The sequence below is a fragment of the Mastigoproctus giganteus genome, chromosome 4, assembly GCF_048544385.1.
Source record: "Mastigoproctus giganteus isolate SK-2022 chromosome 4, ASM4854438v1, whole genome shotgun sequence".
NCBI classification, from domain to species: Eukaryota; Metazoa; Arthropoda; class Arachnida; order Uropygi; family Thelyphonidae; genus Mastigoproctus; species Mastigoproctus giganteus.
The window spans coordinates 205,086,463-205,114,240 of NC_143578.1; the positions used below are offsets into that span (position 1 = coordinate 205,086,463).

General features: G+C 36.8%; 1 protein-coding gene across 1 annotated transcript in view; it reads right to left on the reverse strand.

The window, feature by feature from the left end:
- LOC150087339 (uncharacterized) overlaps window positions 1–27,778 on the reverse strand; it is a 353,008-nt gene that overhangs the window by 139,869 nt on the left and 185,361 nt on the right. The window contains exons 14-15 of the mRNA XM_090372447.1: window positions 24,746–24,886; window positions 2,487–2,582 (exon numbers count right to left, since the gene is read on the reverse strand). Coding sequence (XP_090228573.1) covers window positions 2,487–2,582; window positions 24,746–24,886 — 237 coding nt within the window. The remainder of the gene's footprint in view (window positions 1–2,486; window positions 2,583–24,745; window positions 24,887–27,778) is intronic.

Sequence of the window (27,778 nt, forward strand, 5' to 3'; positions counted from 1 at the left end):
ATAGATGGAAACCAGTGTCACAGTAATACCATTTACAACGCGAGTGGCAACAGCTTCTAAGGTGGTTTGTAAAGGGATGTGTCTGGAGGGGATGCTTGAATCCACGAGTATTGCTACTCCTCCGTGGGCACTGTTAATGCTAGCTCTATCTTGTTTGAACATAGTATAATTTTTTATTGTAATTGAGATCTGAGGTGTCAAATTCGTTTCTTGTAAGCACATTGCAAGAGGTCTGTGGTGGTGAATTAATTCATGGATATCATCGATGTTACTGCGAAGGCCTCTACAGTTCCATTGGATGATACGTTCCATTATTTGGATTTGTAAGAGGGAGATGAGTCTGGCTGCTTTTTATAAGTGGGTTGTTTGTGACGATCTAGTTTAGATTTTTCTTTTCTGGGGAAATTTGGGTGTGTCGAATCATTGTTATCTTCCATTTCACATCTGCATGTAATTCGAGAAGATCTTGGGTGATCATATCATCAGTGTCCATCCTTGATGGGGGGGGTTGATTAACCTCAATAGAATCTGATTTTTGCAGTTTTCTATTACTTTACTGTGGGTTGTTTTGATTTGGAACTGTGAAAGGTGTATTGATATTTTGATCTACTGTCTTTGGCTTAGATGTAAGCTCGGTCGATAGAATTGATCGAGCCCAGTCTGCTATTGATTTATCTGGAGAGAGTGACACTTCCATCTGACATGCTACTGATTGGTGAGAGTGGATAGCCGAGGCATAAGAGCTTTTTGGCAAGATTAGTTTAATTTGTTTCCTAGCTTCTTGATATGAGACTTTATTTTCAGTCACATTTTTTTGTATTTTTTGCCTAACTTCCAGAGAGATCACATTCTTTAGAGTATGCTGGATGGTTCCCCCCTGCAATTAGGACACTGCGGAGTTTGTGCTTGGCATTCTGAGTGGGTATGAGTTGTGGAGCCACAGTTTGGACATGTTGCAACGCCACAGCATGCTGTCTGGGAGACCGGGGTTCGAGCCCGTCACCACCAAATACGGAGGATGCGGAAAGGTCAGGGAATGACCACCGCACATCCCCGGAGCAATATGGCCTTAGTTGCTAATGCTCCTAAAAACCAAATAACAACAACAAATAAATAACAGCTGTCTGGGATTGACCAAATTTCTGGCATTTGTAGCATCTTATGGGATTTGGGATAAAGGGTTGAACACGGCAATTTAAGTAACCTGCTTTGACTGATGCTGGTAGATTTGATGTATTGAAAGTTAGAATTATGTTACGTGTTGGGACTAAGGTACCATCTTTTCGTATCATGATTCTTTTTGCTTGAGTTACATTTTGTGTCTTTAGTTCCTGTACTATTTCTTCTTCAGAAACATTCAGTAGATCCCACTCAGTGATCACTCCCTTGGACGAATTCAGTGTGTTATGTGGAGTGACTTGTATTGGAATTCCGCTTAAAATAGTGAGTTTTAATAGTTGTTCAGAGTGTCTTGGGAGAGAAGTCTCTATTCGCAAGTCCCCGGATTGGAGACGTTTCACCATTTTTGGTGATGATGCTGCATGTTCCAGGCATCATTGTATGATGAAAGGGGAGAGCTTGCTAACAGGCTGTGTTGACAGAGAATGGATAATCAGGAAGGCTGGTGATTCCTGTCTGCCCTGGATCATTTTTGGTCATGGATCATTTTTTTGCTAAACTGAATAGCCTTGGAATCGTAGAACGATGCAACTGTACGTGTTGTGATCTGGAAACACTGGTGCAGTGATTTTCACCAAGCAATGTAGACAAATTTCAAGGAAGGCCCATGGTATCCTATCGATGATTTATAGAACATTTGCTAGTAGAGATAAGGACGTTATATCTCCTTATATAAGGCTATTAGACCACACTTGGAATGCTGTGTTCAAGTGTGGAGATCACACCTAAAAAGACATTGAACTTCTTGGAAACTAGCCACCTTAGAGGCGACTTGATTGAGGTGTTTAAGGTTCTGAAAGGTAACAGTAAAATGAATGAGGATGAAATTTTCAAGGTTATACATGATTCTAGAACTAGAGGCCATAAATTCAAGTTATGGGGAGAGACGTTTAGACTGGATTGCAAGAAGGTTTATTTTAGCCAGAAAGTTATAAATTACTGGAATAAGTTACCTACATGGGTGGTAGAGGCTGACAATTTAGGGAAATTCAAAGGTCAGCTGAATAGATATTAAGGGAGGTGGGAAATGTATAGGTTGTCTATTTCCTTTTCTTTTATTAATTATTTATTTTTTAAAATTTTCTTCTTATTATTGTTTTCTTTTCTTTTTTTTTTTTTAATTTTGGCTGGAGCAGCATAAGCCATAGGCTTCTTTGCATCATGTGGCCGTTGCTAATACTAATACTTAAAAGAATAAATGCAAGAGGTAATTTTCTGCTATTCATGGATATAATTAAAATGTAATATTAAAATCAAACAGGGAAAAAACTTACTTCTCTAAGTGAATAAACAAAGATTTTACTAACTTTCTTTATCTTTCACAATTTTCTCCTCTAAGTGGGAATCTGTGTCACTTGAAGATTCACTGATATTCCAATTCTCTTTGCCTTCCCTCTTATTCTCTAAAACAAAAGAAACTTCAAAATTTGCATAGGCTAATATTCAGAAATTTCACATTGTCCTCTAAGCAAATTCAGAGAGGCATTAAGGGCACATATAAAAGAAAAGATTAAGCATCAAATGACCTTTTATTATCACTTTAATTCTATTAAGTATGATAAATATTAGTAAACAAAAAATGAAAAAAAATTAGCCACCTTCAAATATTTTATTTGAAATAAGATAAAACAGATATTTAAAATTTATATAGAAGATTGCAAGACAAGCAGTTTCGTTATACAGAAATATAATGAAAATTATATGAAATTTCATTATATATGAAATATAATGAAATATTATTATAGAAATAATATATATATTGATAATTTTTTTCTGAAGAAGTTACCAGCACTTTTTAGTACTTGTAATTTATACTAAATTGCTTAGTACAAGTTACCTCTTCATCTATAAGGAACTAGATTATGCAACAGAAGATTTTCAGTATTGGTTCTGCCAATTAGAAGCTATTATGAAAGAAGAAAGAACTAATGCATTGTTAGTTGTTGGTGGAGGAACTGACAAACAGAAAAGGGAACTTGATATATAACATATAATCTCATGTCACATTTAGTATTTTAACAATTCTTCATAGTAATGCTGAGTATGAGCAGATATTCAGCCAGGTGGGGAGAGAACAAACTCATTTAAGATTCCTTCCAGATAAAACTGCAAATATTCTTTACAGCTAAGTCTAGAGAGCAGAGCCAATGTCATAAACAATATTTCCTCAGCATTCCTGAAAAGGGCAAGGCCTGCAAGAGTATAATTCTTGAGGCAATAATGATTAGTTAGTAGTGTCTAATAGACAATCTGAGACAGAAAAATCCCGAGTGCATCAATATCTGAAAGTGTACTGTTTGTAAACAACCCAACAACAGTATCTTAATGTAAAATGTGTACGTTGTCAGTCAAATTTAATTTCAAAGCCAAAGTGTGGATAACAATCATCTTCTTTCCTCTGCTATTTTTATGATAAAATTATGAAATCTCATGCTTTCCAAAAGTCAAAGGCTGGCAGGTATGAGAATAATGATAACGATGGTAACTAAAAAAATTACCAGAAATACAATTGGATTATATTTTATATAACTTTATTGCCAGGATGTTGTAGCATTTTAATTTAAAAAATATATACCTGTCTGTTCTTTAGCCTCACAAAATGCTTAATTACTTTGGAATTAAAGTCTGGGATGGATTTTAGTAGTCAATATTCTAGTCAATGCTCTGCCAATACTATTTGATAGTAGTGGCAGAGTACTCCTCACTTAACATGTCACTTAAATATGTTTTCACACATTTCAATGTACAAAAACACCTTTTAATTTCTGAAAGAGGTTTTCTACATGAGTGGCATTATAATAATTAAATTTTTGTTTCGTTTTTTTGTTTCATAAAAAAATTCGAAGTGTTTTTTACCAAGGGAAGCAGCAGTGAGATAACAGATTTCTCTCCTCTAACAAGTTATGTGTTTGTATAAGACAACCTCTGTATTAAATTCAACTTTATTTTTTTTCTAAATTCAGAGAACATTTTATTACTACAGTCAACAAAAATAACAGATATATTTGATGAATAAATCTGCATCAAATGTTCCAAGCAACTAGGCTATGGCAATGAGAAAACTGGTCTTCAGGATTGCCTTTTATTACATCACATGCCTCTTTCATAATTTGACTCAGATTATTTTGAGTAACTTTTCATAAGTAAAATGTTCGTAGTGTTAAATTTTTTTGAACAATTATCAATTTATCAGCCTGTCTTTGAGTGCCAGCAATTTCACATTTAAAAATTGCTATTTCAAATTTCAAACTTATACTGTCGATATTTCTTTTATGCACTCTTTTTGTAAAACATAACATCAATTATACAACATATCCACATATGACATAACTGCAACAAAAATTGCTGAAGGAAAATTGAGAAACAGAGAAAAAAATAAATAAATGAAATAAGATAATACAGAAACTGTGGAAGTTCAAAGTAAATACGGCACCTGGGACTGATGGGATCTATCCAGTTACATTAAAAGCAACAGCAGCAAACCCTTGGTCATAATTATAAGACCATCCTTGGATTTAAGGGAGGATCCTATAATTGGAGGTGTGCAAATGCGTATTCTATTCACAAAAGGGGAGATCAAAGGGTGACGAGCAATTATAGACCTGCCAGCTTGACTACTTTTCCAGGGAAAATAGAGTAACTGGTTAAAGAATGGAAATTGCAGTATGGGTTTGTGGGGGGGGATCCTGTCTAACCAATATTATTAGCAACTATAATGCAGTAACAAAGAAACTGAAGCCAAATATTAATTTTGATATACATTTTAGATTTCAGTAGAGCTTTAGGAAAGACTGAAGTTCATATGGAACAGTATCAAATGCCGCTGTTCCGCATGAAATTGGAGCAGTGTGACATTAGGAGCAAGTTATGCTATGCATAAAGGGAATAGCTGAGTGGCAGAAGACAGAGGGTGGTTATAAATGGGCACTGCTCTTCTTGGACTAGCGTTATTAGTGGAGACCTTCAAGATTAAATGGTAGGTCCCTTACTGTTTACAATATTTACTGATGGAGGCATATCGAGCTCATTGTCCAAGGTTGCAGATTATATCAAGGTTGGCAGGGTGACTAATGACAAGAATCAAAACCTACATACTAGGGCTGTTCAATAAAGAATGATCATAATTTTTGTTTTTCACAGCATACCTTTATTAATCGTCCACATTTTGATGGTCTTTTTCAAAGTACTCCCCATTTCATGAAATGAACTGACTGCAATGTTTCTGCCATTCTTCAAAAACATGGTGGAAGTCAATTTTTGACACGTCACAAAAATCACAAAATTTTTAAAATCAACTAGATGATTGCTATTTGCATCAATATGTCAGGGAAAGTACTAGGGAAAAGAATGCTCTAGACTTCATCATCACCCACGAACCAGATGACATAATAGGGCTGACAGTACAGCAACCACTAGCAGGAAGCGATCACGGAGTTCTACAGTGGACAATGAAGAGAGAGAGAGAGAGACAGCAACAGTTAAAGGCAGGGGAATGGGTTATATTCTCAGGAAAGGTAATTATGACAGTTTAAGTTGCTATTGGCCTCTATTAAGTGGGTAGATATTAGGGCTTACAATACCGGTCAAAATCTTAATACCGGTATTTCGGTATTTTTAATTTAGGAAACCGGGATACCGGTATTCCAAAAACAAACGTTTTTCTCAATAAATTTTGATGACAATTAGATGCAATAAAGTAAGGAAAAAACAAGTACTGTAATTACTTGAATTCATGTTTTAAATAAACTTTTATTGCAATAATAAATATTCTGAAAAAAATCATTAAAATACAGTTATTCTAAAAATATATATTGTTACTGCAAAGTTTAGTTATGTTTAAGCATCCACACTACCTGTCTGAATAAAGTGAGCTCTTAACAAACATAAGCAATCAATATCATGACCTTTTAAAATGGATCTAATTTTGGTACATACAGTATTTGATTAGCAGCAGAAAACGCCCTTGCGGATTTTTTTCTGGTACTATTGTACTGAGATAATTGTAGACGATCTCAGTCCATATTTTCTAGGCTTTGAACTTTTTTAGCAAAAATAGTTAAAAGTATTTCATTAATTTCCGACTCAAGTTCATTTTTTAAAATCTCATTGGAGTCAGGTGGCAATTTCTTATTTTGGAAAGAATTTGCGGAACACTGGTGTTCTGTTCCATGTCGGTTTTCCATGGTTGAATTATGTTCATCATTTTCTGAAGGAGAAAGACGTTTTATTAAGTGAAATATAATTTTCACTATAGTATCTATACTAAGTCTGGGAGAGAGCAAAGAACAGAAGGACAAATCAGATTGGACCCTTATGTAATGGATGTGGGACAGTATTAAATAACATAGCTGAAGTTGCAGATGAACTCAAAGTTACTTTGCATTGATATTTACATAAAAAAAAACACTTTGTGTCAATGAGATATTATGGAAGTGAAGTTGAAAAAAAAAATGTAATTAATGATGTTGAAATTTCAAATGATTATTTAATGAGAACTTTCTTGCCTACAGGTGAGTAAGGTTCCTGTGGTTGATGGCATATACCCTATAATATTAAAGGAGGTGGCGGCAAGTGAATGCATTGAACCATTAAGGCTAGTTATGAGAGCATCACTGAACAGGAGAGATTCCGTTGGATTGGTGTAAATTGGAACATAAAGGCGGCGGCTCTAGGAGTGTAATGGGAAATTACTGAACGGCCAGTCTAACTTCAGTATTAGGGAAAATCATGGAAGCAATGATCAAGGGTGGAAATGGAATCCTGTAGGATACACAGCATGGTTTTGTAAAGGGAAAATCATGTTTAACAAATCTGGTTAGCCATTTTGACAGGTCACTCATGAGCTGGATTTAGGGAATAATTTCGACACTGTTTATTTGGATTTCAGCAAAGCATTTGGCTCAATCTCACAATGGTTATTTCTCAGATTTGGTTAATGTTAAGTAGTGGAGTTCCCCAAGGATCAGTATTGGGACCACTGTTGTTTTTGATTATCTGAAATGACATCTATGAAGGGATGGAGGGTGTGAGGTCTAAACTTGGAGATGATGTAAAGATCAGTAGAGTAGTTAATGCTCGCCGCAAAGCAGATCTTCTTCAGAGTGACCTAGATAGACTTCCGGGATGGTTAGAAAAGTGGCAGTTATGCTTTAATTCAGCAAAATGAAAGGTCATACACCTGGGAAACAGCAACCCCAAAATAACTTATACACTTGGTGGAGTTGAACTAAAGTCAGTAGTGGAGGAATGGGACTTGCGAGTTACAATATGGTCAGACATGAAGTTGTCCAAGAATTGTGGACAGGTTGCAATGTTGCATGGTGTCCTATCAATGATTTATCGAACATTTGCTAGTAGAGATAACAACGTCATAATCACATAAAGGTGATTTTATAATCTTTATGTGATTAAATTATAAACAATTATTTTTTAAAAATTAGTACCGAAAAACTGGTATTTTTTTTTTTTATCAATACCGGTATTTGAATACCAGAAAAAAATGGTATTGTAAGCCCCAGTAGATATCTCAAAGGGAGCAAATACAATTGAACTATGGTATACTTTTTTTTTTATACCTTTAAAACATTAATAACAGAAGCCTTGAATGCATAAAAAAAATACTCCATGAGGAAGATTCCAAGTTGGATGAATAATGAAGTTGCCAGATTACTTGAGCAGAAAAAGATGGTTTGCAAAAGTCACAGAGCAATAAAAAGTACTGAAGCCTATAACAGCTACAAATTGATCTGTAATAGTGCCACAGAGAAGGTTAGGCTGGCAAAGGCAGATTATGAGAAATCACTGGCAAAGACGGGGATAAGGAATTCTTCATATATATTAATGCAAAGAAGAAAAGGACAAACCAGATTGGACCTTTATGTAATGGATAGTATTAAATACCCCAGCTGAAGTTGCAGACGAACAACAGTTACTTTGCATTGATATTTACAGAAGAAAAACCCTTTGTGTCAATGAGATATTTTGGGATTGAAGTTGAAAAAAAAAAAAAAGGTAATTAATGATGTTGAAATTTCACATGTTTATTTAATGAAAAAATTTTAACGCCTACAGGCCAGTAAGGCTCCTGGGATTGATGGCATATACCTATGATGGCATTACCCTATAATCTTAATGGAGGCGGCAGGTATCGAACCATTGAGGCTAATTATGAGAGCATCACTGGATTTCGGAGTGATTCCGCTGTATTAGAAAAGTGCCAATTTATCTTCAATACATAAGGGCAGTTCTAAGAGTGAAATGGGAAATTACTGGCTGATTAGTTAACTTCAGTAGTACGGAAAATCATGGAGACAATGATCAAGAGTGGAATTCAGGATCATTTAGTTAGAAAAATGGAATTCTGAAGGATACTAAGCATGGTTTGTAAAGGGAAAATCATGTTTAATTAATCTAGTTAGCAATTTTGACCGTGTCACTCAAGAGCTGGACTCAGAAAATAATTTCGACATTGTTTATTTGGATTTCAGCAAAGCATTTGACTCAGTCCCATATGAGTGGGTTGTGATAAATGGTTATTCCTCAGATTGGGTTGATGTAAGAAGTAGGGTTCCCCAAGGAACAGTATTAGGACCATTGTTGTTTTTGATTTTCATAAATGACATTGATGAAGGGATAGAGGGCGTGATGTCTAAATTTGCAGATGATGTAAAGATTGGTAGAGTAGTTAATGATCACTGTAAAGCTGAGCTTCTTCAGAGTGACCTAGATAGAATTCAGGGATTGTCAGAAAAATGGCAGCTATGTTTTAATCTAGCAAAGTGTAAGGTATTACACCTGGGGAACAGTAACCCCCAAAATAACTTATACACTTGGTGGAATCATGACAATGTTCAGTTGGTGGAACAGGAATCATGATGGCAAAAGATGGCAACTACAACTGTTGCCATCTTTTGCCTTCATAACTGAATGACAATTGAGGGTGTAGCAGGTAGAGATCCCAAGTTTCCAATAAAAATATGGAATCATCACGATGCAGAGCTTGAACGGTGCCTAAAACTACAAACTGCTGTGAAGGATTTCACAATGCACTTGATTCTCTATTCCACTGCAGTCATCCCAGCGTGTGGTTTTTTGTTTGATGGACTGAAGAGGGACCTGGCTTGCCACAGATTGACACTGGCTAATGCACAGGCAGGTCTGTCTAAAGGTGAAAAAGAGAAGATACGATGCACTGCATGACTTGGTTGCCACTTTTGTGCAGGAATATGAGCATGTAGAAGACAAACTGAAATACTTGCAGAGATTGGCTAACTTACAGTAATGAAAATTCTATTCAAATCCTTGACAAATAAATAAATCACTGAAATATGTCTGAATTAGTTGTTTGTTCATAAAAAACCAAAAAGTGTTAACTGTTCACTTTGTAAGGCAGAGAAAAAATAATAATTTCTTTTTATAAATAAAATAAAAGGCTTTAGTTGCAATAAAACCAGAGCATTTTATTTCCTGTAATTTCTCTTACAAATATTTACATCCAAATATTCTACTTTATATTAAAATCAAAAGTTTTATATCAAAAGTTATATTAAAATACATCGTATAGAAGTAGAAATAAAATATATAAATTCAACATTTTGCTGCATTTTGAAATATGAAATAAGTTGTTTTTTGTAAACTAAAAATAATGTGCACATTCTTCCGTATGGGTATTTTTCATGTGAGCATTTATAACAGTGGTGTTTTCTGTACTCGTTCTCTGTACTCGTTCTAGCAACTCTAATTCCTTCCTAAAATGAGGCCTCCAGACCTGTACGCAGTACTCAAGGTGTGGCCTAACTATTGCCTTATACAAAGGTATAATCACCTCCTTGTCTCTGATAGCAAAATTCCTATATATCATTGACAAAACACCATGTCCCACTCTGGCAGCCTGTCTGCACTGCTCAGAGAACTTCATATCTAACTGCACAATTACCCCTAGGTCTTTTTCATTCTCCACCTCCCTGAGTGTAGTATACATTTCTCTTGGATTACTGCTACCCATATGCAGTACTTTGCATTTGTCAATATTAAACTTCAGTTGCCACTTCTCAGCCCATCTACATAACTTTTCTAGATCCTGTTGCAGTAGCATACTGTCTTTACTATCATTAACAACCCTACCAACCTTTGTACCATCTGCAAACTTGGACATTAAACCTGATATACCTTCATTGATACCATTAATAAATACACAAAAACAACAATTGGCCCGGCATTGATCCCTGGGGGACTCCAATAATAACATTAGTCCACATAGAGCAGTGTCCATTTATTACCACTCTCTGCCATCTCCCACTCAACCATCCCTTTATCCTTGCCCTTAATGCCATACCACTCCAATTTGTACAGCAGTCTTTTGTGCAACAGTATCAAAAGTTTTCCTGATATCCAAGTATATGATATCAAAATTATTTTTTGTATCCAGTTCCTTCGTGACCACATCGTAGTATCCGATAAAATTTGTCACACAAGACTTCCCCTTAACAAACCCATGCTGTGTGTGTGTGTGTGTGTGTGTGTGTGTGTGTGTGTGTGTGTGTGTGTGTGTGTGTGTGTGTGTGAACTATTACTGCAGTCTTGTCTATACTAACATTTCAATAATTATTTGCATCACCCTGTGTGAATTGGTGATACATTTTCACATCTCCAGTCTGTGCAGACCTCCCCTGAATCTAAGGATGCTATCATAATTATGTCTAAGGGTTTGCTTACTTCCCTCGCTGCCTCCTTCAATACAATTGGATAGATTCCATCTGCTTCTGCTGGCTTCTTTATGTTTAACTGATACAATTTCTCCTCCACTTTGCTCTCTGTTATTACAAAATCATTTAGCTCTCTGCTTAGTAAACTTCTATCCTCCCCTTCCTTGCAGAATTCCTCACGTGTGAATGTAGATGCAAAATACTCATTCAGTTTGTCAGCTATCTGAACAGGTTCAGATAGCTGACAAAGTGCTGGTTCAGCTATCATCAACAGCTGAACCAGCAACACCAAGTAGACCAATCATCACCTTCCTTCTAGAGTTTACATAAGTAAAGAAGTCTTTGTTTTTCTTTGCATCCTTTGCCAAGGATTTCTCGTGAAAAGTTTCACTTGTCTAACCTCCTTTGTGACTCTATTACAGACTAGCTTATATCTGCCATAGACTTTTGTGTCACCTGCTAATTTATTTGTATCTCACTCGCCTGATTAGTTCATCTGACATCCATTTAGGCCTAAATCTTGAACAGTATTTCTTAGTTGGTATGAAAAGCCTAGTAGTTTCTAAGATTAATTCTCTGAAGGCCTCCCAGTTAGAATTCACTGTTTTTAACATCATCAGTTGATCCCACTGTATAGAATTCAAAAACTGCCTGTGAATTCAAAAACTGGATTGAGGAATCACGCCCGATGGAACAGAAGAAGTCACTGCTTCAACAGTTGTTATCAGAACCACCTTGAAGTTGGCTTTCTGTAGGAAAGTTTTTATTGGATTGTTAGTTTTGTCTCTGTAATCACCTTTAGAAAAACAAAAACCCTTCCCTTTACCCTTGATGGTAGTTACATCTCTAAGTAAATCCCACATCAATATACTGTGATCACTGTCACCTAGTGGTTCTTTATCTGCAAATTCCTAATGCATGATTCATCACTGCTGATAATCAGATCAAGAGTATTACCCCCTCTGGTTGCCCTTTGAACATGTTGCTGTAGAAAACAATCCTCCAATAAATCCACAAAAGTCTTGTTGGCGTGTGAGTGACCAATCCACAAGTTCCAGTCAATATCCGGAAAGTTAAAATCCTCCGTTACAAGACTTTCTGATTTACTGGCCCACTCTATTTCTCTGCACAATTGTTCTTTGTACTTATCAGAGTCATTAGGCCTATAACACACTCACTTTCCCTTTCCCAGTGTTTATATTACACCAAACTGATTCAACACTGCACTGTCCACCCATGTCAACTGGATGCACTTCGTTAGCTTTTATGTTTCTTAACTAACAGCATAACCCCTCCTCCCTTCCTACTCTGTCTATCCTTTTTGTACACATTGTACTCCCCAAATTCCAATTCTGCCCTGCTTATATCTGTGTAATACCATGTCTCTGATAGATATCCCAACAATATCTGCCTTTGATGCCTTGATCAGCACTTCAACTTCATCAAATTTATTTGCTATACTTCTAGCACTGGTGTACATGCAAGTATACATGCACCTCTTAGTTCCCCCCTAACAGCCCATGTATTTACTTGTTCCATGATGACTCCCAGCAGCTCTTGAAGTCCTGAGCAACTTGCTCTCTAGGCTGCTGCTCATTACAATAGAAGCAGTGAAAGAATTGCTTTCGCCTCTGCCAGCGGCTACTGTTAATCTTTTATTCTGTGAATCTTCCCAAGCTAGCAGTTTTCCGACCCACCTAACGCTGCCTCAAGAGCATCAGCAAATATTCTTGCATCCTTTATATTTAAGTGTTTCCCCATCCCTGTAGAAGCAGTCTCTCCTGTTAGCAAGCAGAGACCACAGTAAAAAAAAATCCTACCCCATGAGCCTTGCACCCCCCCCCCCAGGGCCAAATTGACTGACCTGGCTTTCATCATATACTCCTTCTTATCGTGTCTGGGCAGAATTGCAGACACTTTCAAATTCAACCCTAGTTCGTGACTTTTTTTCAACTTTGACCTGTACTTGTTAAGTAAATCTGCAGATCTCTTACTCTTAAGGTCATTAGTGCCAACATGTACAACGATATCACCTTTTGTGACCTTAAAAGATGTATGCTCTATAACATCATCAACTTTTGTCCCTTGCAGACATACCCTGGTCCTGTTCCACCTATCCTTTTGGCATAATATATTCCCTGTCTCCCTGATATTAGAGTCACCAACAATAACTAGTTCCTGTGGGACCAGTGCATTCTGCCTTGGAGATTGCTGCTGTGTTGCCTGAAACACTGGAGTGAGCTCTGGCATTGAGTTAGGCAGCTGAGAGTTCGATGGGGCTCCTCTTATAAATTTCCTCGAGGGCATCCATCCTACTCTTCAAACTCTCACATCATGTGCAACGACGTGATAAGTCGTGGCAAGCATATACATGGGCAATGTTATTGTCTGGTAATGTCTTTTACACCATTATTTATACTACTCCACTGCCTCACAGATAACTGCTTCTGTTTTTTGGTGTGATATAAGCACTTGAAAACAAAATTCAGAGAAGGAGGAGGAGGAGTGTGTTTTAGGCTTAATTACTGTGATGAGTAGATCAAACAGCTATATAGGGAAATAGAGTGGGCCAGCAAATCAGATTGTCTCATAAGAGGGGGATTTTAACTTTCCAGATGTTGAATGGAATTTGTGGGTTGGTCACTCACATGCTACCAAGACTTGTGGATTTATTTTGATGACTATTTTCTATAGCAGCATGTTAGACATGCAACAAGAGGAAGCAATACTCTTGATTTGATTATCAGCAGTAATTCTTCATACATTAAGAATCTGCATGTGAAAAGAACCACTGGGTGGCAGTGATCAGAGTGTGCTAGTATGGAATTTAATTAAACAAGTAACTACTGACAATGGTAAAGGGAAGGGCTTTTGCTTTCATAAAGGTGACTACAGAGGTCTCAGACAGTTTTTAAATTGTGTGCAGTGGGACCAACTGAAATTCTAAAATTCAGGAAATTCTAACTGGGAAGTATTCAGGGGAGTAATCAAAGAAGCTACTAGGCTTTTCATACCAACAAAAAAAATACTGTTCTAGGCTTAGAACAGTATTTTTTCTGTTTTCATTTGGCATCCATTTAGCAAAATGGATGTCATAATGAAATTATAGGGACAAGTAGCAGAGAAGAAAGGTGCATGGGATGCATAGAAATTATTAGGCAACACAGAAGCCTATGATAGATATATATTAGTCTGTAATCAAGTCACAAAGGAGGTTAGACAAGCTAATGCAAATTATGAGATGTTTCTGACAAAGAAAAATAGCAGACTTCTATGCTCATATTAACAGGTGAAGGAAGGGGTGTTGAATCACATTGGCCCACTTGATGTCTATGGGTTAACTGTTGATGACTTTGCTTAGGCTGTAGACAAATTGAATAGATATTTTGCATCTACATTCAAACATGAGGAATTCTTTAGGGAAGGGGATGCCAGAAGCATAGCAAACTCTAAAGAGGAGCTAAATGACTTTTTGTAACAACTGAAAGAAAAGTGGAGGAGAAATTGTTGAGGATGGACATAAAAAAGGCACCTAGGGTGGATGGAACCTATTCTTTTAAGTTAAGGGAAGCAGTAAAGGAGGAAAGCAAGCCCTTAGCCATAATTATGAGAGCATCCTTAGATTCAGGGGAAGTCCATATGGACTACAGATGTGAAATATATCCAGAAAATATTCATAAAGGAGTATTAAAAGGCAACATGAGTAATTACAGACCTGTTAGCTTAACATCCGTTCCAGGGAAAATAATGGAATTACTGGTTGAAGAAGTACTACAGGGCCATTTGGACAGGCATGGAATTATACTGCAATCACAGTATGGATTTGTCAAGGGGCAGTCTGGCCTAACCAATCTGTTAGGTTACTATGATGCAGTGACCAAGGAACTGGATGCAAAAAAAAAAAATAATAACAATTTTAACATCATACACTTAAATTTCAGGAAGGCTTTTGATACTTTTGCACATAAAATACGGCTGTACAAACTGGAGCAATATGGCATTATGAACATACTGCTATAGATAAAGAGATGGTTAAGTGGAAGAAAAGCGAGTGGTTATCGAAGAGCACTGCTCTTTGTGGACTAACATTATTGGTAGGGGTTCTCCAGGTTCAGTGCTGAGTCCATTGTTGTTTTCAATATTTATCAATGATATTGATGAAGCTATATCAGGCTTAATGTCAAAGTAAGCAGATGATACAAAGATTGGCAGGGTGGTTAACAATTGTCATCAGAGTGAGCTACTGAAACAAGATAGTGGGAAACTGGGTCGATGGGCTGGAAATGTTTAATATTGACAAATGCAAGATAGTGCCACATGGGTAGCAGAACCCCAGAGTAACTTATCAATTATGTGGTATTACTCAAACGTAATGGAGAATGAAAAAGACCTGGAAGTAATTGTGCTGTCAGACATGAAATTCTTGGAGCAGTGCAGATAGGCTGCCAGGACAGCTCATGGGGTTTTGTCAATGATATACAGTAATTTGCAAGCAAAAATAAGGAGGTGATTATCCCGTTGTACAAGGCCATGGTTGGGCCACAACTTGTGTATTGTATGCAGTTGTAGAGGCCTCACTTTAGGAAGGATGTAGATCTGCTGAACGGGTGCAGAGAAAGGCAAGCAGACTGGCAAAAGAAACAAAAGGGTGCTCTTACCTAGAAAGATCAGTTTTGCAGATTGTAGCATCTTGAGACTAGGCACCTCCGGGGAGATCTGATTGAGGTGTTTAAAGCATTGAATGGATTGAGTAAACGGAGTATTAAGTGCAATAGCATCATTAATACACAGCCATTTCTGAATAAACAGAATATTTATAAGGCAGCATTGTTTTAAGTTATATCTCATATTGTGAATACCTTCACAACGAGTTGCCATGATATTGCACTACTTCAAATAAGTAATGCCAAATATGAGATATAACTTAAAACGATGCCGCCTTATAAATATTCTGTTTATTCAGAAATGGCTGTGTATTAATGATGCTATTGCACTTAACATATACATAGTCTAAATTTGCTCGCAGCTTGAGGCTTTTGCCCTAAATGCGTCTTAGTAAGCTGAGTGTTAATGGGAGCATAAATTCAAGTTGAGGAAGGATGATTGCAGGATGGATATGCAAAGTTTGCCTTCAGCTAGTTGTTTGATGCAACAGGCTTGCATCTGTCGTTGTGGAAATGCATGGGTTAAATAAATTCAAGGGAGAACTAGACAAATACTTGGATGTTTGTTTGGTTATGTGAATTGGTTTTTTTTTTTTTTTTTTTTGTCTGATGCTATATAAGCTTGATTTCTTTCATCATTTGCCATTACTACTACTACACTGAAAGACAGAATTCATGGGATACATGGTTCCCGGGGAACGTGACAAAATCACTCCTCTTGCTAGTGGACAAACCACTGCTTGGCGCTGCCCGGCAACCCAAAGGTCGCGGGTTCGATTCCCGCCTCGGGCTTGGATCAAAGTACTGCAAAAACCTTGGGAGGTGCAATATGGCCACAGAAGCCGATGCGCCAACAACTACCAAATCAAAAAAAAAAAAAAAAAAAAAAAAACTGCTTGGCAGGTATATAGGTACAGTGTTTAGTGTCCAACGGCACCAGGGGTTTCCCCCATTTCCGCGGTATATAGGTACACTGCATTCATGTAGATGGTAATTCGATGTCAGTATGGATAAATAGTTACCTGACTTTGAATAAAGTCAGGTAACTGACTATGGATAAATAGTTACGAGTTACCTGACTTTGAAAGGGGATGATAGTGGGTGCCCGACACATTGGCCACTCTGTCGCAGAGGTGGTACAGAAATTGCTATCTCCGTTCGACAGTATCAAGAGTGTGCTAGAAGAGTCCATTGCCCTGTGGGTGCATGATGACCATGAAGGGATACAGATGGTCTGCAAGGCAGTACAGAAATTGCTATCTCCATAAGACAGTATTGAGTGTATCAGGAATACATCATTTCCGGAATAACTTCTCATCATGGACAGTGCTATGGCTGAGAAACGTGATGGATGAAAGTGGCTGTTGACACCTGTGTCGAATTGTTTCAGCCAACTGGAGAGCAACAGTGGTACAAATCACTGCCAACTTCAACGAGCGAGGTGCAAAACAAGACCAGGCGATCATTAGCTGCAATAGGTGATGGGAGCCGCTGATCCACCAGAGTCCCATTGCTAACACCACGACACAGGACTCTACGCCTCAACCAGGCAAAATAACATTGGCACTGGACCTTGGATGATTGGAGATGGGTTTCCTGGTCCAAAAAGTCCCATTTCCAGTTATTTTGAGCAGACAGGAGGGTGTGTATCTGGTGGAAAGTGCATGAAGCTAGGCACCTGTCATATCAACAAGGAACTGTTCAGGCAAATGGACGGTTGGTACAGTTCCTTGTTGACATGACGGGTGTAAGAAACTGTTCAGGCAGGTAGACAATCGGTAATGGCCTGGGGCATGTTCAACTGGAACACGTTGGAACCTCTGGTATATCTAGATGCATCTCTGAACGGTCCAGGTTAGTGTCCATCCTTATAGACCATCTGCATCCCTTCATGGTCATTGTGCACCCACAGGGCAATGCACTCTTCCAGCAGGGCAATGCGCCTCCACACAGAGCTGTGGTGACTAGAACATGGTTTGAAGAGCATTCCATAGATTTTTACCACCATGGAATGGCCTTCCCGTTCACCAGACATGAACCCTGTGGAGCATCTTTGGGATGCTGTGGAAAGTGCCATTCGAGCTTTCGATCCTCCACCCAGGAATGCGACAGAATTATGGACAGCAGTGCAACAAGCATAGATGGAAATACTTGTGGAATGCTTTCTTCAATTAGTGGATTCAATGCCTTGCCGTGGGACTGCCCTTATCCAGGCAAAAAGTGGGTCTACCCATTACTAGGTAGGTATCCCATGATTTCTGTTCACCCAGTGTACTACTACTAATTTCCAACATCAGTGAGTTCTTCAATCATAGTTTTTGATGTCCCTTTAAATGCAGGTGAACTATCACAATTTCTTAGCACTGGGTCGTTCAAGTTTCATTTCAAGTATCTGAAGAAAAAATATCTAGATATCAGTATCCCACAACAGATACTGAATTTCTAGGGACCATAAATCTAAACACAGAAATAATCTCTGATAAACATTTATCAGTTTTGATAAAATTCTTAGTTGTGGTACTGAAACTATTGTATCTTTTCAATAGTGTTTGTTTGATTTTTTTTGACACTACAACAATATAATATTTTATACATGAGATGATGAACTTTAGTATTAATCTTCCAGATTGAACAAAAAAATGTTTTACATCTTTCTAATCTGTTTTAGTTCACAAAGTTTCAACCAAAAAAGCAAACAAAGGAATATACCTATCATGGACATACAACCATGGTTTTCTAGGAACCACAAATTTTAACACAGAAATAATTTCTGATAAACATATATCAGTTTTGATAAAATGCTTTAGTTGTAGTATTGAATGATAATGCATGTGCTAGTATGCAATATTCTATCTTTTCAATAATGTTTGATTGATTTTTTTTTTCTTTCTTTCTTTTTTTTTTTTTTTTTGACACTACAACTATATAATATTTTATGCATGAGATGATCATCTTTAATGTTAATCTTCCAGACAAATGTTTTACATCTTTCTAATCTATTTTAGTCCACACAGTTTCAACCAAAAAAAAAAAAAAAAACTAAAGGAAATATACCTATTGTGTACATACAACCATGGTTTTCTAAAACACCAATTCATGCCAAAATGTCATCCTTAATTTTTTTTTCAATATTGTTTACTAAAACAATGCCATCACACTGATGTGGGTGTAATTTGTTTCATTTCCAATTTTTGTTAAAATTGTGGTAAAAATTAATTTTTCAATAAAAAAAAAATTGCTTCACTCAGGGGATACAGAAAGTTATAATTTTTAAAAAAATCTATTTTTTAAACTTTCTTAAAAGTGCTCCATGAATGAAATCATATGCATGCTAGAAACTATGAACAATACTTTAAAAAATTACTCGCACATGATGAATCAATTGGGATATTTCTAGCAATCCCAAGATGTATTTTGCATGACTGAATGTGATATATATTGCTACTTGCATCATATTCCACTAGTTGTAGTGGCATATGATGCAAGAAAACAGGCTTATAAAGCATCAGCCAAAAAAAAAAAAAAAAATCCCAATTCACTTGTCGATCCACTCCAATAAGTTGTCAAGGTTGATTGTTTGAATTTAATCAAACAATCAACAATTTCCACAACAACAATGGCAGTTTTCTTCCAATAATTTACCACCACACATCTATCCTGCAATCAACCTTCGTCAATTTGAATTTATGTCACCTCATGTGAGCATAGATCAAGAGGAAGAAGGCCACCAGCACTGAACCTGCATAATCCATTCATAGCCTTAAACATTTCAATCAGATCATCTCACAAGTGCCTAGGCACTAGATGCTGCAATTTGTAGAATTAAAGCATTTCCCAGTAAGACCACCTTTTCATCCCCTTTACCTATCTTTTTGCCCTTCTCTGCACCTGTTCTGGCATATCAACACCCTTCCTCCAGACCTATAGGCAGTACTCAAGATGCAGAAAATCACTGTCTTATAGAATGGAATAATCACCTCCTTATCTGTTAGTAATGTTGCTGTACATCATTGAGAAAACCCCATTAGCTGTCCTAGCAGGCTGTCTGCACTGATCAGAGAACCTCCTATCTGACTTCACAATAACCCCAGGTCTTTTTTCATTTTTCACTAGCTTCAGTGTAGTACCACAGAACCAGTAAGTTTATCTGGAATTACTGCTATTCATATGCAGCACCTTGCAACTAACGATGTTAAACTTCAACTGCCATTTCACAGCCCATCTGCCTAACCTTTTTAGATCTTGTTGCAGCAGCATACTAGTCAGACAAGATCTCCCTTTAATAAATCCCTGCTGTAACTGAAGTATAACTGCACTCCTATATAGATGGTCCTGCAGAGTTACTTCTTTAACCAGTACCACCATTATTTTCTCTGGAACAGAAGTTAACCTAACAGGTCTATAATTACTCATGTCATTCTTTGATTACCCTTTGTGAATTGGGATTCATTCACACATCTCCCACCCACAGTGACCTCCTCTGAATCCTGAGATGCTCTCATAATTATGGATAAGGTTTTGCTTACTTCATTTGCTGCTTCCCTTAATAATAACTGGAAGAACCCACTGACTTCAGGTGCATTTTTTTTTTTTTTATATTTAACTTCAATTTCTCTTCTGCTTTTCTTACAGTTATCACAAAATCGTATAGCTCCTAATTAGAGTTCGATAAACTACTGGCAGCCACCTCTCTAAAGAATTTCTCAAAAAATTGAAATGCAAAATATAATATAAATTCAATGTAAATGCAAAATTCTTGAATACTGCGTACAGGTCTGGAGGCCTCATTTTAGGAAGGATGTAGATTTACTTGAGCGTGTACAGAGAAGGGCAACAAGATTGGCTTAAGTTCTGCAAATTGCAGTGGCTGGAGACTAGGCACCTACGTGGTGATCTGATTGAGGTGTATAAGGCCTTGAATGGGTTGAGCCCACTGAATTCTGATGGGATCCTTCCACTTGTTCAGATTACGAACCTAAGAAGGGCATAAATTCAAATTAAGAAAGGACAGATGTAGAATAGATGTGCAGAAATTTGCCTTTAGCCAGCGGGTGGTTAATTGATGGAACAAACTTCCATCTGTCATTGTGGAAGTTGATAGGTTGAATAAATTTAAGGAGGAACTAGACAGGCATTTGGAGCGAATGGTTTGATTTTTTTTTTTTTTTTTTTATTTGGCTGATGCTGCATAAGTTCATACACTTGCTTTCTTTCATCACATGCCACTACTTCTACTACTACTACATACTGAATATCTGTGGTTAACCATGATTAAGAATTGATTAACTTTTTCCAAAAAAACCTCAACTATACATGTGGCTCATTTTAAAAAAAATTCTTTTTTTTGTTTATAAGCAGATGTCAAAAAAGAAAAGACCTGACACTTGCTGAGAAGAATGCCTTGCTAGACAAGATCAAATTTCAACCACCTAACAGTAGTCAACGGCAACTGGCAGACAGAGTATGCATGAGCCAAAACAACAATTGTACATTTAATTGAGCAACAAAGATGAACTACGACATGCATGGGCATCACGCGAATGGCAGCAAGGAACTTCACAAAAAAGGAAGTGAGAAAGAAAGGACCCCGATGTAGAAGAGGCACTATAAGGATGGTTCTCCATTATAAATGAACAAGGTGTACATATCAGTGGCCCAATGCTGAAAGTAAAGCAGAGGAGTTTGCTAAAAAAAACTGGGGAGCAATAATTTCCAAGTGCTGGATGGATGGTTGTCATGGTGGAAAGCTCGATATGAAATTAAGTTCAAGAAAGGACATGGCGAGAAGAGTAGTGCAGGTTTTGTAAGTGCTGACCATTGGAAATCAACAATATTGCCCAATTTGCTTCAGCAATTTCAAAAAAGGTTATGGATCGTGGAACTGTGTTATGCTGTACAAACATGTCGGGACCTGATAAACGGAAGCTTTTGGTGATTGGGAAAAGAGCAAAGCCGTGATGTTTCAAGGGACTTAGACTGGATGCTTTACTAGTTATCTACTGCTCTAATAAAAATGCTTGGATGACATCTGAAATTTTTGAGCAATGGCTAAAGAGAATTGGAATGCTGAACTACGGCGGAACTCAAGAAAAATTGTGTTGCTTCTTGCCAACTTCACTGCACATCCTTACTTTGATTATCTGATCAACATTCAAATGGAATTCTTCCCACCCAACACAACAACCTTGATACAACCAATAGATATGGGTATTATAAAGAATCTGATGATGACATATCGCACAAAGCTGGTTAACTATACACTCGAAGCCATTGAAGAAAATCTCTATACATCATCATCAACAGCAAAGGAGATCAGTGCAAAGGTGACCATTTTACAAGTGACACAATATGTCGCAGATAGCTGGCATGAGATCGATTTCAAGATAATTAAAAACTGTTTTGCTCACATTAGCTTTCAGCATACAGACATAGAGAATAGTAAAACAGCACAAGTCGAAACTGAAACTGTGCTGCCACTGCAGCAAATGTGGAGGAGTTTATGTGTGTCAACAAAAATCTGTAATGTTATAATGAAAATGATCTTGAGGACATTGTTGATCAAATGGTAGCAAAACAAAGCAAGATATCTGAAGAGGAAGCTAGTGACAAAGATGATATGCCTGAGCCTGAGCGAGTGAAACACAAAGATGTAATGAAATGCATTGCTGACTTACGACGCTATTTTATGCAAGAAGGAAACAAAAACAGTCCCATGTCTGTATTGGATCAATGCTATGATTTTGTTCATATGAAGTCAGTTGAGAGTGCACGGTAATCAACTTTAGATAAGTTTGTAATTGAACGTTTTTTTCATTAATTCTAAGTTTTGCATGTTCCTAATCAGTTCCATTGTAGTTTAATAAGTGAGATTTTGCTTTGAACTTTTTTTTTTTTTTTTTTTGCGCATTCCCTTAAGCTACGGTTAACAGGACCACATTTCATTTTCACCGATGTGGTCCCAATATTCGGAATGCACTACATTTCTTTATCATTAATGATACTAAAAATAACTGGAAACTTCAGAGGTTTTTTTTTTTGATCCATTTCAAATTTGGTTCAAAACATTTGTTCACCAAACAGTACTACAGGATGCCAAGCCGGTTCAAGGAACTCTAAAGAACCTGGTACCATGGCTTCCTGCTATGTCCAACTCAAAGACAAATACCATTATTTTAGCAATTTAGACAGAACCATGGATAATGGTATTTGTCTCTAAGTTGGCCATAAAACCAAGCCTTAGCACAAATTTCTTGGGATTGATCTTTTGAAGGAGCAGAAGTTTTCCCATGACTGAACACGTCATGTAAGTAATGCACCCGAATTTTGTTAATGAAATATATCTATTTCTTTATCTTCAATTATATTGGGAAATACTGATTTTTTTTTGGCAAAACTGATTCAGTTAATTTTGATTCAAGAAAAAAAAAAAAAAAAAAAAGTCTCTGAATAGTTGTGGTGGATGACAAATTAGCTCTCCAAATACAATTATATTGAAGTTAAAGTGAAATACAAGTGCTTCTGAAAGCTTAGTTTGCAATTTGGCATTTATGAATTGGCAATAGAAATTCACAAATTCACAATAGAAAGGCTGCCAAGTACACAATTTAGAAATTTATTTATAAATTTGGCAAATTGTGAATTTCTGCAATGAGTGTATTACATATTTGAAGTTGTAACACTGAATTTATCGTCATACAAGTCACTTAATAGCACAATGTTGGCAGAACTACAATAATGCTTTCTTTTTATTTCTTTATTATTATTTTTTTTTACAGTATGTTTATAACACTTAGATATCGCCATAAATGTTTCAGCATGTTAATGATCATTCCTAAACCGGTTTTGACAGTCATGACACTATCTCTATACACATCTCGCATTGGCCTTTCATAATTGTGATTGACAAGGAGGGTGGCCTTTACTAAACTTCAGACAGAAAGAGCAGTGTTTTGGCACATAGACAATAGGCAAACAGCAACATGAGTTTGCCATTCCATACATTTTATTTTTTTCTCTATGAAAATAAATCTTTAATAATAATACTTTTTATAAAATTTAAGTTCTTTTATTAATCTCTACTGCTTTCCTTTCAAGTACAGAAAGGGTATCACTATGTACCATATCGAAGGTGATAGAAATGAAAAACCAGAACAACAAAGACTGGTGAGTTTTTTATATAGCTAACTCAACAGTTATGGCAACCTATTCTCAGTTGTATGTTATGACTCATTCTTATTGAAAATAAGAAGAAATTTGCTGAATTGTTAGAAAATTCTGATTTTAATGTTTTCTTTCTACAAAAATAGTAAAATGCAGGTGGTGAGACAGAAAAGAGGTCAAATCAAGTCAAAAAGATGAATATTCCATCATTAATTCACACCACTTGATGTGCTCCGACTCTCAAGAATGAACTACAGATAAACTAAACAAAAAGCCCAAATTCAGGTTCAGTGGAGGAAAAAAAAAAAAGATCTCTATGGCGACAGGGCTTAGCCCTTAGAAGGATGATGACAAATTCAGAGAGTTAGTAGGTATGTACCTAAAACCAAAAAATTGGTCTGAGAGAGAGAGAGAGAGAGAGAGAGAGAGAGAGAGAGAGAGAGAGAGAGAGAGAGAGAGAGAGAGATAATAGAGCCAGGAAAAAAAAAAAAAAAAGGTTTTTTTCCTTCAAAGTACCTGACAACTGACGTAGAATGAACACAACTTAAGGACATGTAATACTAATATCTTGTGTTTTAGCAATTATCTTAAAATTACTTAAACCACCTTATCTGTATTCTACATATGGACACTACACTGTACATAAATGAGGCACAAGGTTCATTACAAACAGCACATAATATTTTTTATTAGCCTTTGCACACTCATCAAATGGAAAAATCACAGACTTTAACTGATCACAAAACTAACTAAAATGCTTGATTACACATTTGTGATAAAAACAATTATTGAAAAACCATTACATTTTCTGTTTTTCTGAAGACAAAATTTCACTATTAAAAATTATATTATTTAAAAGTGAATATCAAGGAATGCTAGGAAAGAAAAAAGTAATATTTAGAATTGAAATAAATACTGGAATTTAGAATTAATGCAAATTTCATAATATTTGAATAATTACATCACATTTTATCTAACTTATAGTTTACTGCAATTTATCAGAGAAAAATGCAATTATTATGAAATCACTTTTGTTACCTGGAAGGGCTTTATATCCTTCACTGGAAGATTCTATCTCCTTCCATTCCCTTCTGCCTCTCCTCTTCTCCTGTGACTCCAATGCAGTTTTCTGACTTTTATATTGTGTACAATTTGGAGATTTCAGGATTCTTGTTTGATCTATTTTTTATTTATTTTTTTTTTCACAGAAAAAAAAAATCAAAGATGACATTAAAAGAACGAAAAACCAAGAAAAAATTGTGTGATGATTATACATGAACTGAAGACACAGGCAGTTAAAAAAAATGCTAAAAATTGATACATATTTATTGAATGACTGAATACTGGTGTAAACTCTTCAGAATTCATAAAGCATTAGCATTAGCAAGGGCACATGATACAAGAAAGCAAGCTTATATTGCATCGGCCAAAAAAAAACAAAAAAAAAAAAAAAAAAACACACACACATACACACACACCCTTCTCATTTCACCCATCCACTCACTCCAAATGTTTGTCTAGTTCTGCCTTGAATCTGTTTAAGCTATCAACCTCTACAATAGATGGAAGTTTGTTCCAACAATCAACCAACCGCTGGCTAAAGGCAAAACTTCAGCACATCCATCCTACAACTGTCTTTCCTCAATTTGAATTTATGCCCTCTCAGGCGATTATTCTGAGCAAGAGGAAGAATCCCATCAGCACTGAGCATGTTCAAACCATTCAAAGTTTTATATGCCTCAATCAGATCACCTTGCAGTTGACTAGTCTCCAGACACTGTAATTTGCAAAACTTAAGCCTTTCTTCGTAAGAGCAACCCTTTTTTCCATTCACAAATCCTGTTGCCTTTCTCTGTACTCATTCCAACAGCTCCACATCCTTCTTAAAATGAGGCCTCTAGTCCTGTATACAGTAATCAAGGCGTGGCCTGACCATTGCCTTATACAAGGTGATAATCACCTCCTTATCCCTGCTAGAAACATTCCCGTATATCATTGACAAGACAACATGAGCTACTCTTGTAGACCATCAGCACTGCTCAGAAAACTTCATATCTGCCTGCACAATTACCCCCAGGTCCTTTTTACTCTCTACCGTCAATGTAGTGCCACACAGTTGATACGTAACTCTGGGGTTACTGCTTCCCATATGCAGTACTTTACAATTGTCAAGGTTAAACTTCATTTGCCACCTCTCAGCCCATCTGTTCAACTTTTCTAGATCCTGTTGCAGCAGCAGCAGCATACTGTCATTAGTGTCATTAACAACCCTGCCGACATTCGTATCGTCTGCAAACTTGGACATTAAGCCTGATATACCATCATCAATATCATTGATGAATACAGAAAACAACAATGGACCCAACTCTAAACCCTGGGGGACTCCACTAATAACATTAGTCCATGAAGAGCAGTGTCCATTGATTACCACTCTGTCTTCTTCCACTCAACCATCCCTTAATCCACAACAGCAATTTGCCTCCAATGCCACACTGCTCCTATTTGTGCAGCAGTCTTCCATGTGCAACAGTATCAAAGGCCTTTCTAAGCTCTAAATATATGATATCAAAATTATTCTTTGCATCCAGTTCCTTTGTGACTACATCATAGTATCCAAGCAAACTGGTCAGACAAGACTTCCCCCTTAACAAAACCATGCTGTGTCTGAGCTATAACTGAAGTCTTGTCTAGATGATCCTGCAATGCTTCTTTAACCAGTGCCACCATTAATTTCCCTGGAACAGAAGTTAAACTAACAGGTCTGTAATTACTCGTCTCGCTTTGATCCTCCTTTGTGGATTGGGGTCACATTTACACATCTCCAGTACATGGGTACTTGCTTTAATTCCAAGGAAGCTCTCAAAATTATGGCTAAGGGTTTGCTTACTTCCTTTAATATAACTAGATAGATTCCATTCATCCATCCATCCATCCATCCATCCATCCATCCATCCCAGGTGCCTTTCTTATGTTTATCATCAACAATTTCTCCTCCACTTTACTCTCAGTTATTACAAGATTATCTAGCTTACTGCCAGTTTAATATACCTCTGGCATTCCACTCCCTGAATAACTGTTCATGTGTGAATATAGATGCAAAATATTCATTTAGTTTGTTAGCTACCTGAGCAGGATCATCAACAGTTGAACTATCGATATCGAGTGGACCAATCTGATTCATCCCTTCCTTCTAGAGTTTACATAAGTAAAGAATTCTTTGCTGTTTTTCTTTGCATCCTTTGCCAAAGATTTCTCGTAATCTGCCTTTGCCTGCCTAACCTCCTTTATGACTTGGTTACAGACCAGTTTATATCTATCCTAGGCTTCTGTTTCACTTGTTAATTTTTATGTATCCCATGCATTTTACTTCTCTGCCACATGTGTAATTAGTTCATATGACATCCATTTAGGTCTAAATCTTGAACAATATTTCTTAGTTGGTGTGAAAAGCCTAATAATTTCCAAGATAAATTCTTTGAATGCTTCCCATTTTGAATTAGCTGTTGGTAACATCATCAGTTTGTTCCACCATATAAAATTTAAATTACTCTCTCAGACCAAGTAGCCACCTTTATGAAAGCAAAAACCCTTCCCTTTACCCCTGATGGTAGTTACCTCTTTGAGTAAATCCCACTTCGGCACACTATGATCATTGCCACCTAGTAGTTCCTTTATCTGGAGATTCTTAATGCATGAAGAATCACTACTGATAATCAGATCAAGAGTATTACTCCCTTTAGTTGCCTCTCGAACATGCTGACGTAGAAAACAATCATCCAATACATCCACAAAAGCCTTTCTAGTGTGTGAGTGACCAACCCACAAATTCCAGTCAATATCTTAGAAATTAAAATCCCCCATTATAGGACTCTCTGAGTTACTGGCCCACTCTATTTCTCTGCACAACTGCTCATTATACTCATCAGATTCATTAGGCCTTTGATTTTTTTCTTTCATTTTTTCTTTCCCAGTGCATATGTCACACCAAACAGACTCAACATTGCATTCTCCACCAACATCAATTGGATGCATTTCCTTAGATTTTTATGTGTTTCTTAACTAATAGCATAA